Source organism: Andrographis paniculata, unplaced genomic scaffold (assembly GCF_009805555.1).
Source record: "Andrographis paniculata isolate CXL003 unplaced genomic scaffold, ASM980555v1 Contig37END, whole genome shotgun sequence".
Classification (NCBI taxonomy): domain Eukaryota; kingdom Viridiplantae; phylum Streptophyta; class Magnoliopsida; order Lamiales; family Acanthaceae; genus Andrographis; species Andrographis paniculata.
The window spans coordinates 625,627-639,881 of record NW_026137570.1 but is presented as its reverse complement, the minus strand read 5'-3'; the positions used below and the strand labels follow the sequence as shown (position 1 = coordinate 639,881).

Sequence of the window (14,255 nt, the reverse complement as noted above, 5' to 3'; positions counted from 1 at the left end):
AGTAATTTCTTCCGGACGTCCTTATTAATACATGATAATTAATGAATATACGAAAAATATCTATATATATTGTTGATAAATACGTATTAAATATAATACGAAAATAATTTCAAATTTAATTTCCCGCCCTTTTCAAAGCGCCTTCGATACCGAGAAGCCTTCTTCGGTCATCGTCACCGAAGAATACGCGTCGCCGTCGCTCATATACGACGAGTAATCGCCGTCGCTCTCCCGTTCCTTCAACTCCTCGATCCGTTCGACGGCCTCTCGCAAATCGCACCTCCGATCGACGTTCCACTCGCAACAGCACATCCCGATTTTCAGCAATTGCAACATTTGCCCCTCGAAATGGCGCGGAATGTTCATGTCCTTATCGAACACCTCGCCCGTCCACTCCTCTCTCACAACGGATTTGACCCACGTGTCCAAATCGGAGCTCGGCCCCCGACCTTTCTTGAGATAGTTCGCCGGAAAACGTCCCGTGAGTAGCTCGAGGATTAGGATCCCGAGGCTCCACACGTCCGTTTTTCTCGTCAATCGAGTGGCTTGTGTCGACTCGGGGGATTTGTAGGCCGCCATGTATTGGTGTGCGTGATCTTTGTTGATCACGGGCACTAACGCGTAGTCGGCTAAAATGGGCTCGTAGTTAGCGTCCAGTAAAACATTCGATGACTTAAGATGGCCGTGTGGCAGAGTGAGCGTCGGGAGTTCTTTGTATAGATAGGCTAATCCTCTCGCGACGCCTTTGATGATCTTTAGCCGCATTGGCCAGTCGAGCACCGGTTGGTTCGGGCTTTTTTTGCCTGTTCAAAAGATTTATTCAAAAGATTACTTTAGATTTTCAGAAGATAAGACAAAACTGTTTGTAATGTCTACGTGGTTTAAAAATTATGAGAAACAATGAAGTCTAATGTAAATTTTAAATTATGAGAAAAAAGTAGTGCATAACTTTCAAACAACCGGTGGATTCTAAAAAATTTTAAATTTTCATAAATACTCTCAATATTGTATAATCGAGAGTATTGAGTATCAATATAATGAAGATGAACTGACATTAGGTTCGAACCAGAGGTACGTCTACTCAAGGCTCAATACAAATAGAAGACTCATTATATATTTATGTTATATATATAATATTTGTACATAGAATTTATTTGTTTGGCAGATTTTTTAGGATTTTCACTATTCACTAAAATTTTTATCTCTAAAAATATCAAATCAAATATTTAGTTTTTATTTTTTATATTATACTAAAAATTAATTTTATATTTAAAATATAACATTAACATTTATTTATATCGCATTATTCAAAAAATTTACTATTTAAATCACAATTCAAAATCTAAACCCTCAAACAAACACAAATATATAAAAAAATATTACGCGACGGCTCAACGGCGTGGGTATAGATATGTGATTATGAGGTCGTGAATTTAAACTCCTGATATTTGAAAAAATTGTTTCATTTAATTATTTATATTTTTTTATAAGTAAAAAAAAATATATATTATCATTTATAACTATTATTATCATTTATAACTATTTAGAGGCCTCTTATTTTTGTTTGGTTTAGCCATTCGAAATTCAGGACCGACCCTACGACCTTACGAAGATCAACGTGGTTGAAAAAACATACCGTGTAAATGACTCGCCAAGCTCCCATTCCCGACGAAATCGGTGATGAGAAGCTTCTCTTCCCTGCGATAATAAAACGCGACAAGCGGCAACAAATTCCGGTGGGATAGCCGCCCGAGCCGCCTCATGTGCTCGTAAAACTCCCCTTTCCTGACGCTACTCATATGTTTGAACCTCTTGACAACATACTCTTGTCCGCTAAAAAGCGCGGCCTTATAAGACGACCCGAAGCTCCCACTCCCAAGGACCTCAGCCGAGGCCCTTAGTAGCTCCTCCAAGTCGAACCGTTCCCGATCGTTCCTCACAAAATGTAGCTTGCCGTGTTCCATTTTTTTGTTCGCTCCCGCCGCCGCCTTCTCGTCAACTTCGAAGCTATCGATTGATTTTTCGTACTTTAGAGGTTTCGAATGCCTACGGCGAACGAGGAGGATGAGTATTACGAAGAACGCCAATGCAATCCCTAGCGTCGCGGCAACGATGAACGCCGTTTTGTGTCGCGACCGGGATTCTTTGCACGGAGATAACGGCTTCCCGCACAAGTTTCCGTTTCCTAACCAAAATTTCGACAGTAATATATGAGACTACTGTTTACATATACACTCCCATTGAAAGGTTGTCATTTTTTATTTTTGTCCGTCCCAAAATAAAGTTATCATATTTTAATTTAGTAATTGTATTACATGCCTAACTAATAAATAGTCTTTCAAAACGGATGGAGTAGTAATTTTTTTAAAAAAAATATCATATTAAATACTTAAATTAAAAGTTTTGAATTTAAATTAAAATGGCCATAAAAATGGTTATATTTTTTTATGAATTTGATTTGCGATTCTCAAAAAATAATAATAATAAATATTTTATATTTTATATAAAAATTAAAAGAAAAAAAAAACTTTAAATGCTCGTTATAAAAGATTTAAAAAAAAAAACTTAAAATATTTATTACAAAAAGTTAAATATGAAATTATTTTATATTTTCGATATAATTTTTCATACCACGTAGCACATATGTCAAAGAATCATTTCATTTGAAAAAACGTTTAGGGGTGAACCAAGCGATTATGTTTATCACAAGTAATTAATTTGACAAATTATAATATAAATCAATTAATTACATAGAACTATTTTATTGCAAATAACTATACGATAGTATAATGATTTAATATCTATGAATATTTTATTTAAACTTATACAGCACGAAAATAAAATTAAAATAGTGGAAAAATCCATGTCTTGAGTCATGATGTTGTTATAAACGTGCATGCAAGTAACGAGCAATTAAGATTTAATTGTTTGTGGATTAAATAATAAATGAATATTTTTCAAGTAGCTTTACAACCTACCAATTTCTAAAGAATCAATAATGTATTTTATCATGTGTTAAATGTAAATGGACAATAATTGATATATCTTAATTTTTACATGTGATACTCCCTCGTCCCGACTCTAAGAGTATATTTACTTTTTGTGTCATTATATTTAATATTAATAATATTCTTATATTTGTATAAATTTTTGCAAAAATATCACTATAATAGTATTATATTTCTATGATTTGTACTATATTTTTATATAATAATTAATATTAAAAAATCAACACGCAAAAAATAAATGAGACGAAGATAGTAGTTAGATATAATATCTTGGATAAAAAAAAAACATTTATCAGTGAAAAAATAAAACAAGTAGTATATGTTTTCTTCTAATTCAATCTTTTTAATCAGAATTTTAATATATTATTTCATAGAAATAATTATATATTTTTATTAAAATTTATACTATCTAATACTTAAAAAAAAAAAAAAAAAAGGATAGTAAACATACCTAAAAACGACGTCGTATTAACATCCGCAAGAGTAGACGGTATGGCGCCCTCGAGCTTATTATTCGAAAAATTAACGGTCAAATCCGACTGCCAAAAGTCTGGTATCCTACCGGAAAATCGATTATCTTGAAGCTGCAGCTCCACGAGTCTCGGCAAGCCGAGCAACGACAACGGAATCCTGCCGGAAAACTTATTCGCCGCCAAAACGACTTTCCTCATCCCCTTCATCCCGTCGAACCCATTTTCCGGGATTTCTCCGTCGAAGCTATTATTGGCCAAGAAAAGGCTCCGGAGCTTCGCGAGCTTGTTTAGGCCGCCGGGGAACGTCCCGGTGAAGTTATTGTTCATCACACTAAGGCTGAGGATCGGCACGTCGGCGATCGCGCCGAGGTCGAGGGTCCCGCCGAGGCCTAAATTTTCAAGGCGGAGGCCGACAAACGAGTCGTTGGCGCACAAGCAGCCAGTCCATTTGGGAGTGTTCCACGAGCAGAGACGGTCGACGGGAAGTCGCCAATCGTCGAGCGCCGAAGCATTGAGTAGCGAAGATTTGAATTTGATTAGCGACGCGGCGTAGTCGGCGTCGGGTGCGGCGGCAGAGAGCGGAGATAGGAGGAGGAAGAGGAGAAAGACGGGAGACATCGTCGATCGATAATCGATCGAAAAAATTAATTTTTAATATAATAGAAATTGATAATTGGGGGATAGGAAGAATGTGGGTTATGGGAGGATTTGGAAAATCGTGGGATTCACAAATGGAGGGTGAATAATATTGTAGAGGCCGGCAATGGTGTCCATTGATTGAACTTTGTATCTTTGTAAATGGAGATTTTGTATGTATATATATATATAATGAATGTATGTACGTGTATGTGTGTGTATAGCTGTCGTTTGTGAGATAATGTCGTTGTTTCCAAATGGTAAGGATTCAATGATTTGATGTAATAAATATATTTTTCCCTTTCTAAACTAGTCTTTGGCGATGCTCCCTATACATTATTATTATTATTATTATTATTATATTGTTTGTTTAGTTTATTTACAAATAAAAAATGTCACTATTTTTTTTTTAATAGTACTACACATATTCATGCAGCTGACCTGAAGCGTCGGGATTTGAACCCATTACTTTATGGTCACAAGTCCAACTCCTATATTCCTTACTGACCATATCTTGACAACACATAATATAACTCTATATAACATAGTATATTATTTATTTTAACACAATAAATATAATACAATACAAATATAAAATAAATTGATTCTATACAACATAGCTATATAAAAACATACTTGGTCTGATTTTCATATGTGCTGATGGAATGAACTCAATACCCTAATTGACTGCCCAATATTATACCATAAATAATACCTTATCATTTATTTTAACTTCCCATTAATAAAGGTGTTAATACCTACTTGATTTAACATATATGAATTCTTGCATTGAAAATTTTGAAATAATTATGAAAAAATCATATGCACGTATAAGATATAATTATCCAAAGCTACATGAAATTTAAGCCTCACTGCATGTATATATCCATCTATCACTTTAATATATAATTTCTACTTTCATAATAATAATAATAATAATTCACTTGTGTGTTTGTTTGGAAGCTTGAATTTTGAATTGAGATCTGAATAGTAAACCATTTGAATTAGAATAATTATACGATGTGATATAAATAAATATTGATGTGATGTTTTGAATGTAAAATTAATTTTTAGTAATAATATAAAAAAAAATACACTACAAAAAAATAATATATTTGTAACGGAATTCCGTCCCTAATGTTCATCCCTAACATAATTCCATTCCTAATTCCATCTCTAATGTCATTAGTAACGAAAAAAATAGATTTAAAGACAAAAAAGTATTGTTACAAAAATGATTTTTTGTTGTAGTAATAGGTGTTTGATTTTAATATTTTTTGGGGAAAATTTTTTATGTGAATAGTGAATTTACCGCAAAATCCTTCAAACAAACATATTAATATATTAAAAAAATTCCTTCCAAAAACTCAAATAAAAATCTTTTTTTTTTTTTTTTTTTAACACTACAAAATAATTTTATATTAAAAATATTACATTAATAAATATTTATATCACAATAAATAATTACTTTAATTCAAAAACTTAACCCAAAACCCAGATACACTTAAATTAATAGATAATCATAAAATTTTCAGTAAACTTACAATAAAAGTTTGATAGATTTATACTTAAAATTCAAATACCAGACATACATAGATACACACATCTAATAATGATTAGTGAAAGTGGACGCATAGTTGGATCAAATAGGAACATATAATACTCCTTCCGCCCCGAATATTTTGTCCATATAGACACGAAAATTTAAGAGAGGTATAGTTTATAAATAATTAAAAATGTATTGTGAAAATAATTATCGTATAATAAAAATAATTATAAATTAAAATTAAAATAATTTATTAGTACAATTAAAATTAAAAAAAATTAAAGTGTATAATTATTTTAAAAAAAAACTGATAAAATAAATGAGACGGAAATGAAAATGTGGACATGAGGAGTGTAACAGAGGAAGTAATAATTATTGTAATAGATTATCTTTATATATTTATTTTGTTTAAAATACCCTATATATCGATATAATATATAATTATTAAATTAACTATTAACGAATATTAAAATAATTTTTTAAAATAAATATTAATAAAACAAGTTACCACTCTAAATCTAGTAAGGATTATATTCATTGTTTTAACTAATATTATTACATCAAAATTTTAAATTTATAAAATAATATAATTAGGTAACAACATCTAAAAGTAAAAGAAAGGCATTGAGAAATTAGTGCATAAGGCATCAAACTCCATCACTAAAAATACCTCTCAACCTATGATTCCTCTCTTCCCTTCATTTCTAAACAGATTATAATAATTATCAGTAATATTATTATCATTATAATAATAAAATATTATATTATTATTATAATTTATAATTTCTTTTCCTCCCTACAACCTCCATTCTTCTTCTTCCTCCTCTTCTTCTTGTTCCTCTCATGAAGGTAAGTTCAAACTCCCATTTCCCATCTTCTATTACAAAACTTATTATCATATCATTTTTTTTCCATTGATTTTCTGTTTGTCACAGCTAAGTAGTCCTTTAAAATGAAATCTTGTTAAGTCCATCCAATGTTTTCTTTTCCCTATTTCAGATTCATTCAGAAAGACAAAATCCAATCTAGAAACTTAGCCTAAGCATGCATACAAACTATCGAAGAACACGAAATACGGCTCGCTCTGGTTAAACTTAATTTACGAACTATTTTTTTCTACGACGAATGCAGGTAAATAATCATTAAATGACAACAAGAAGAAGAGACATTTTACCGGGGAAGGAGAAGAGGGCAACACCTTGTCCTTCTCCGACATCCACCAAAACGTCGCCCTCTACCACCCAAATCAATCCTTCGAAGATCCAGCCACCCACCACCATTGATGCATCTAAGCGTCTCGTCAAGAAACCATCTTCCATTAACACCCCTGCACTTAACAGAACAAAACCACCTCTCGAAAGGAAGACAAATCCATCAGTAATACCATCTTTAACACAAAAAACTGCATATGGATCGACTAATCCACCGCCCCTTCGCCCTTCTTCATCGTCAGGGAAGACGACTGCTTCCCAGAAACCTGTTCAAGACAAGGAGAAGAATGTAAGAACATTACCAGGTAAGGATGCCGGGAAGTACCACTCTATGATGCATTCTAGGCCAGTTGGCGGTGTAAAGAAGGCTTCGACTGATATTAAAAAGCTCGGGAGTCAAAATGCTGTTTCTGCTATGAATGTTAAGAAACAAGGGAGTCAAAACACTACTTCAGCGGTAAGGGGACGAGTCAGTAGCATTGGTTCTGTTCCTATTCCTAAGAAGGTCGAATTTAAAAATGTTACCAAAGTGAAAAACGACGATCCAGAAATGTTCCTTACTGACATGGACGATCTGACTGAAGAATACCTACAAAGCTTCGATGAAAATGGCACTGAGGATTTGTTAGCAATAACAGGGGTTGATGATAAGGACATCGAGATCGTGATTGCTGATTCTTCTACAGGTTCACAACAGCAAGATGACCTGATTGGTATCGAAACGAAAGTGGAAGAATACAAACCATTTATTGAAGAAGATAAGAACGAGCAACACGAAGTAGAAGAGCACACAGTGGATAAAGTAGGCGACAGTAATTCTGCTGAAAGTATTGATTGCAATAAGGAAGGGGCAAAAGATGAAGTGGTGGAAGAAGGAGGTACCGGATTGAATAATTCAGAAACAGTGGCTAGCGATAGGGAAGCTCAAGAGTTTCAGGAAACAGACAGGGAAGAAGCCGTCGAGGAAAAGGAGAAAGAACCAGACAATGTAGCTCCTATACAAATAACTGTTGAGGAGAACAAGAAAGAACCCGAAAATGTGCCACCAAAGCCAGAAATAACTGTCGAGGAGCACAAGAAAGAACCAGAAAATGTGCCACCAAAGCCAGAAATAGCTGAGGAAAAGAATCAAGAATCAGAAAATGAATGTACACAACAAGAAATAATCAAGGAAGAAAAGCAAGAAACAGAAAATGTACCAGAAAAACAAGAAACAGTTGCTGAAAGTAAGCCGGAATCAGAAAATGCACCCCTGAAGCAAGTGACTGAGGAGAAGAAACAAGAAACAGAAAATGCTGCTCCTAGGCTACAAGGGAAGAAAGGCAGTTCTCAGGTATCTAATGATGTGATTGAGGAGACGGCTATCAAGCTACGGGAGCAGAGAAAAAACAAGGTGCAGGCACTTGCTCGGGCTTTTGAAACTGTCATAGCTTTGCAGGAAAAATAAGCAATAATGACTCATGCTAAATTTTTGGAATGGAAAGGCAAACTTCTAATACTTATTTAATAAGATCTTTCAGGAAAAAGTGGGTAGATTGACACCAGTTCATTTCTTGTTTGTAGTCTGTAATTTTAAAGTAATCCGTATATGCTTTTGTTTTTTATACATAGTCTTCTACTAATTTCTATGTGAGTGGGTAGTTTAAAGTATATCATGTCATGAAAATCAAACAATTTACATGCTAAAAATATCTATTTTCGACTATACTTGTATAACAAGCTATAATCTACTTATCGACATAGTTCCAAAAAAATAGGCAGTTATAATTATGTGAATAAAGAATCGGGAAGTCATATATAATAAGCATAGCAAACTTAAGAATCGGGTTAGGAAGGTAATATTTTCTATGCTATAACTATAAATTAATTATCTCATTTAGATAAAGGACAAATCCCATAGCAATCCAAGAAACTAATGCAAATGTGCGATAGAAGAAAGAATATTTCAATGAGGGGCCAGAAAAAGAATATGGCGAGCTAAAGATGATAGCAGAATTCACCTCTAAAATATTTGAAATCTTTTTTGACTGCTGAAATTGCTCAAGCGTTGTCTCGTGAATTTCTGGTAAGCTTACACAGCTGTTGATGTGTAAAAACTCCCAATGCTCTCAAACTTGAGGTAGGAGATATCCCATGAAAGTCACGGTATTTGACAACCACTACCATCTTGTATCTCTTCTCTAACATAAGATCAATAACGTAACCGACTGATGTTGAACTTGTAACACAAGGAGGGGGGCTTCTCATGAGGGATGAAACTGGGGCATCCAGCTGCGAGAAAAGCCATTCTTACAAACAGAAGAAGGATACCAAGACAAAGAGAACAGAAGATAGTAATTAATAAAAGATAAAATTACAAGACATCCTTTCCCTAACAATCCAAAATATGTAGAGAATAAAACCAAACAAAAGCAATTACTTTTCCCATAACCATCAATATAAAAAGTCTTAATATATAGCATTTCTCATTGCAGCAGTCCTGGAGAAGTATATATGCTTGAAGAAAATAGTGATTGAGAAACTAATAATAAATATTTTTGCTCTATATAGCCTAAAATATATTATAATCTTGAATAGCAATATTTTTTCCTGAGTGCAATCAATAATTATTAAGGATAACTTATGCAGTGAAAAATATTACCCTATCACAGTCTTCACGGTGCAGGATCCCCACACAACCCCCCCACTCATCTATGACTGGCACAACAGGATCCTTAAAGAAACGCATCACCACTTGCTTCAATTGTGATGTAGCTTGAAGTGGTGAAGCTTCACTAAACGGAATCATGATGTGTTCAATTGCAACTCCAAGTGATACCTGATCCAGGTTTGGATTGTTAAATTCCACTGATTTTAGCTATATTGGCGACATCATAGTACACTGACTAAAGATCAAACTACAAGAAATCTGACCTCAGGAAGTACACGAGGGCTCAGTATCGAAGTGTTTAAACCCATCAATGCCTCGAGGCGTAAAGCAACCTGCAGAGTGATGCCTTCAATTATGTAGATGAAGTGTGGTAATTTCGAGCATAGGCCTTTTCAAGTAGGTTACATCAGCTCAATGGACCAAGATAATTAAAAATATATATTTTAGCACACCATTTGCTTTTAAGGATAATGCTTCATTGAAAGACCATTATCCAAAGTGTTTTCGCAAACAAGTAGAATTTACATCTCTCAAATACAGAAGAATATGAACAGTAGCATACCATGCCACTTCGACTGCCCCATGGTATGGTCCTCCATTTGCGCACAATCTTCTTAAATTTTTGTACAGCCAAGTCAAACTGCGAAAAATCCAGGCCTAAGTGAGCTAATGCTGGAAGAAGAATGACCTATAAGTGTTAATACAACTATAAGTCAACCCTTGTAGTTCAAGTGGTTTTGTAAACTTCTATTTTGTATTTCTGACAAATGCTTTTTAGAGCATACACTTTTCTTTTCTTTTCTTAATATAAAGCATTACAAAAACAAAATTGAAACTATATAGTGTGGAAGGCCTCTTGTCTAGTCAAGGAATTGTTAACAGTTCAAAATGAAATTTTAAAAGAGCAGAGGTACCAACCAAGGCATATGCCGTATAACTTTGAAAAATTTAATTAACTTACACGGCCTTGATTTAAAGCTGCCTCCACTAAAAGATGATCAGATTCCACTTGCATTGCCAAGGTAATTGTTCCACACGAGTCAAACCACATGCGTTTTTGAAGTCTTCCAACCATGCTGGAATCTCCTCTAGCAGAAAATGCACGCATCATTGACAGAAAGAGGTGAGGCTTTGGCCTCACTGCCGGGTTGATTTCAGCTTGTTTCAATATCTCCCCAAAAATACAAAGTGCTCCTGAAAATAATTCCCAATTGCAAATGAAAAGTTTAACAAATCTATCTCATACAATAAACAAGCTAACCTCTATATGACCACAAAATACAGACTCAGATCTCATAGAAAGGTCCAAGGATTATATTATCGTATAGCTTTGACAAGGTTTAGATTCCTAGACGTGCAAAAGTCGAGTTCGTGAACGAGTTTACTTAGTTAAAAGCCCTGAATTGCTACAACAAAGGTCACAAGATTTCCAACAAATACAAGTCAACATTTAAGTAGAGTTCATGGATAACATATACAGAAAAAGATATCAACAATTTTTTAATTGAATGTTCAAGGAGCAAAAAGATTTTTATTTGTGTCCTTCTATTCTGAAAACTGTTATGTGACCATCTACTGACTACAATTGTCAGAATTTCTATCAAGATAAAGCATACCTTTGGTTGAGCCACAGTTAAGAAGAGCATCAATAATGACACCATATGCAACACGATCTATACGCAATTTCTTGCATGATTTCATTTCTATCCAGATCTTTTCCAGAGAATCAATATCTTTGGCATGCCCAAAACCCTACAAAGATATCATGTTACAATGCTGTTATAAGAGGGTAAAAAGTAAAAGGTGCAAATTTCAACTGCAATAGTAAGAGCCACTAGGCCTAGAGGAAGCTAAAGTTTTTGATATTTAGAATGAGAAGCACACATAAAATAAAACTACTACGGAAAAAGTACAATAAGCTTTCAGTTATAACACATTTTCCAAACAGGAAGCAGTGTATTGCCCAAAGGAATGGCTCGTAGGAAGTTATAAACACCACTTTTCTGTTGTATTGATGATGTATGCAAAAACTTCATCCCACAAGTAACAAAAAGAGGTACAGCAGGTCGTATGATTACAACATGATAACTGCATGGTTATAACAGCACATAGGACCGACCTGAAGTAATGTAGTGTAGGTAACAAGGTCAGGGGAAACATCACTGACATTGTTCTGTGCTTTATCCTGCAATAAACATGGCAGTTATTCAAGAAACAGATAACTCCCTTCTATGCAATACCACTCATTCATGAGGCTCTAAACTAGCCTTTGAGACACGTGCATGAGACCTTCATTTGCTCAAGTAATAGCATCGCTGCTCCTAAGTTTTCTTGCTTGATACATGCGAAAATTAGAGTATTGTAGCTGGCTCTATCAGGGTTAAGTCCAAATCTCAATATTTCATCATGTACTGCTAAAGCTGCTTGAGGATAACCAGCAGTTATATATCCCTGAAAGAGGAGAAGACATGTAAATCGATGCCATTTTACAACCCCAAGCAAATGAAGAAACCATAAAGAGGGGATGTGTCAAATTCAGAAAATTGCCTTCATCAACAAATTGAATATCCAAATTGATGGACTTCCCCCTTCTTGAAACGCATAACCATATCTTGCAAGAAGTCCATTAGCACGCCGGAGATCCCCTGCACTAGATCGTCACATTCTGAGAGGCAATGTCAGCAAAGACTTTTGAAATTAAAACATGATATAGAAGAGAATCCTGGAGGGACATATGAAGAAACTAGAAACAATATTATCTATGGAAGTGAGGTACATGGAAAATCTCCTTCAAATCAACAATAACAAAAGGGCACAAAGAATAGCAGATGCAGTCATTAGAAAGAAATAAATTGCTACTTTGAGTAGAAAAACTGACCTGATTCAATCAAAGCATTCAAGAGTCCGCAAATAAGTGCAGCAGACAACTTTGGACTGCCCACAGCAGTACCTTGTTCCACAGACTCCAGAACCTGAAATGCTTCATCAATTCTCCGAGCATTGCCCAAACCCTTTAAGGAAACAAAAGTAGCCATTTGTAATGAAAAAGATGTATTTTAATGTAAATCATTGGAAAAATAAAAAAATATTAAACTGTGAAACAGATGTCTAAAAAAATCCTTCCTAATACAGCTTCAGAACATGTCTAATTGCTGAAACGCGCATCACTTCCTTAGACCACTAACACTACTGGTATGCATTCTTACTGGAAATTAGTACCTTCAAAAGTGTGCCATAGGTAACACCATCAACCCCACAGCCCTCAGGCTTTGACATTTCATCAAACACTCTAAGAGCTGATTCAATGTCATTGCAATGAACACAAGCCTGCAGAACAGCATTCATCACAAATATGTTTGGTTTCCCAAGCTGCTGCTTTGCAATCTCTATTTCCTCAAATATCTGAAAAGAAAAGGAAGTAAACAAACACAGCTCATGTTGTGAGATGTAAATAAGCTCAACATTCAGTTTTGTATTATAAAAGCGTAGTTCTAAACTACACACCATCGACATTAAAATAATTAGTTTCTGTCTGGAAAGAGTGATTTCCAGATTGGAAGATTCTCAAAACCTGTTCCGGAAAATTTGAACTAAGAGCTCCACTAAACATGACAACTACAAATCACAATGAAGATGACTAACTCCTCACACTTTAATGCAATAATCAGCTCTCTTGAAACATAATTATTCTACATATCAATCAATCAAGAGTTCAGCACTACTTATGGCGAGGTACAATGGCAAATCTTGTTAATAAAATACAAAATATATTCACTATCAGCTGTCAATGGACCACAGTGTTTTGCCGGACTAAAGTGTGAGATGGAGATGGCTAAGTGCCGGAAGTTGTGAACTACCACTAAAATTTCTGAATGTTTGCTGAATCCATGGCCAACAAAACATAAATGGCAGCAAAAACCCATAACCAAGTATTCCAAAAGATTGTCTTGCAAACATAAATACTCCATCCGTGAAATATAACAACCATGAAATTGATTTGAAGCACCACACTCAACATTTTTCCTTGTATTTAAGCCATTTTCAAATACTATACAGCGAAATGGTGAATGATGCTAGTGAAAAGATTACAAAGTGAAAGTTTGATTAGATATTCAAACATTGATTCTTCACATTGATTCTTTCGAATTTAGGGAACTTCATGCAGCCTGTCAAATTAAGTTTTGTAATGATTCTAAAACTGCACAAGTAGAAAGCATTGTAGGTTCAAGATGGCACCAATCATTCTAAAATAATAATAATAATAATAATAATAATAATAATATATTTAAAAAAAAAAAAAAAAAGAAAATCCGACCGACCTGAGCAAGCTGTCGCCGGCGCGTGAGCTGGACGACGCGGGAGGTAAGTGACTTCAAATTGAGCGATTCCGAGGACGGGGAGCTTGGCCGCTGCCGCTGACACAATTTGGTCGAATAACGTTTACACAAACGTCTCTGAGGAGTTGTGGTGCCGAAGACAACGGTCTCAACCGACGCCGACGCCGACGAAAACAGAACAGCCGGTGCTGCTCCATGAATCAGAAGCATCTTCGCGAATCACGAATCTTGATTTCACGAAGCGGCCATAGCTTGTGCAGGCAGCAGCAAAGCAGAGAGTCACCGCAGTGCGAAGGAAGTGAATCAAGAAGTTATGGTGGGGGGAAGATAGTGAAGTAATGAGCGAAGATAACGTAGGGCTGGGAACGTGCAGGTCACGTGACATCCGGGAATT

General features: G+C 34.9%; 2 protein-coding genes across 2 annotated transcripts; both read right to left on the bottom strand.

The window, feature by feature from the left end:
• LOC127250547 (probable LRR receptor-like serine/threonine-protein kinase At4g31250) lies at window positions 1-4,431 on the bottom strand. Its single transcript, XM_051273879.1, has 3 exons — window positions 3,460-4,431; window positions 1,637-2,185; window positions 1-803 (listed from the first exon to the last, which is right to left on the bottom strand). Exons 1-3 carry the CDS (start codon window positions 4,097-4,099, stop codon window positions 133-135), a joined length of 1,860 nt encoding a protein of 619 aa, XP_051129836.1. The 5' UTR covers window positions 4,100-4,431; the 3' UTR covers window positions 1-132.
• A 2,175-nt stretch (window positions 4,432-6,606) lies between these two features.
• LOC127250382 (pentatricopeptide repeat-containing protein At5g10690) lies at window positions 6,607-14,202 on the bottom strand. The gene is given in 15 exon segments (XM_051273657.1): window positions 6,607-7,140; window positions 7,906-7,989; window positions 8,875-8,929; window positions 8,931-9,145; window positions 9,516-9,692; window positions 9,788-9,856; window positions 10,087-10,164; window positions 10,486-10,718; window positions 11,141-11,276; window positions 11,644-11,709; window positions 11,814-11,975; window positions 12,072-12,169; window positions 12,403-12,535; window positions 12,744-12,926; window positions 13,844-14,202. Coding segments are annotated over 15 exon segments (1,977 nt in total). The 5' UTR covers window positions 14,072-14,202; the 3' UTR covers window positions 6,607-7,080.
• Between the last annotated feature and the right edge of the window lie 53 nt (window positions 14,203-14,255).

Coding starts and splice junctions, on each gene's coding strand:
- LOC127250547 (XM_051273879.1), bottom strand. CDS start 4,099: ATGTCTCCCGTCTTTCTCCTCTTCCTCCTCCTATCTCCGCTCTCTGCC. Junction 2,186..3,459: donor TAATACGACGTCGTTTTTAG/GTATGTTTACTA, acceptor AATTTTGGTTAG/GAAACGGAAACTTGTGCGGG. Junction 804..1,636: donor CTTGGCGAGTCATTTACACG/GTATGTTTTTTC, acceptor TCTTTTGAACAG/GCAAAAAAAGCCCGAACCAA.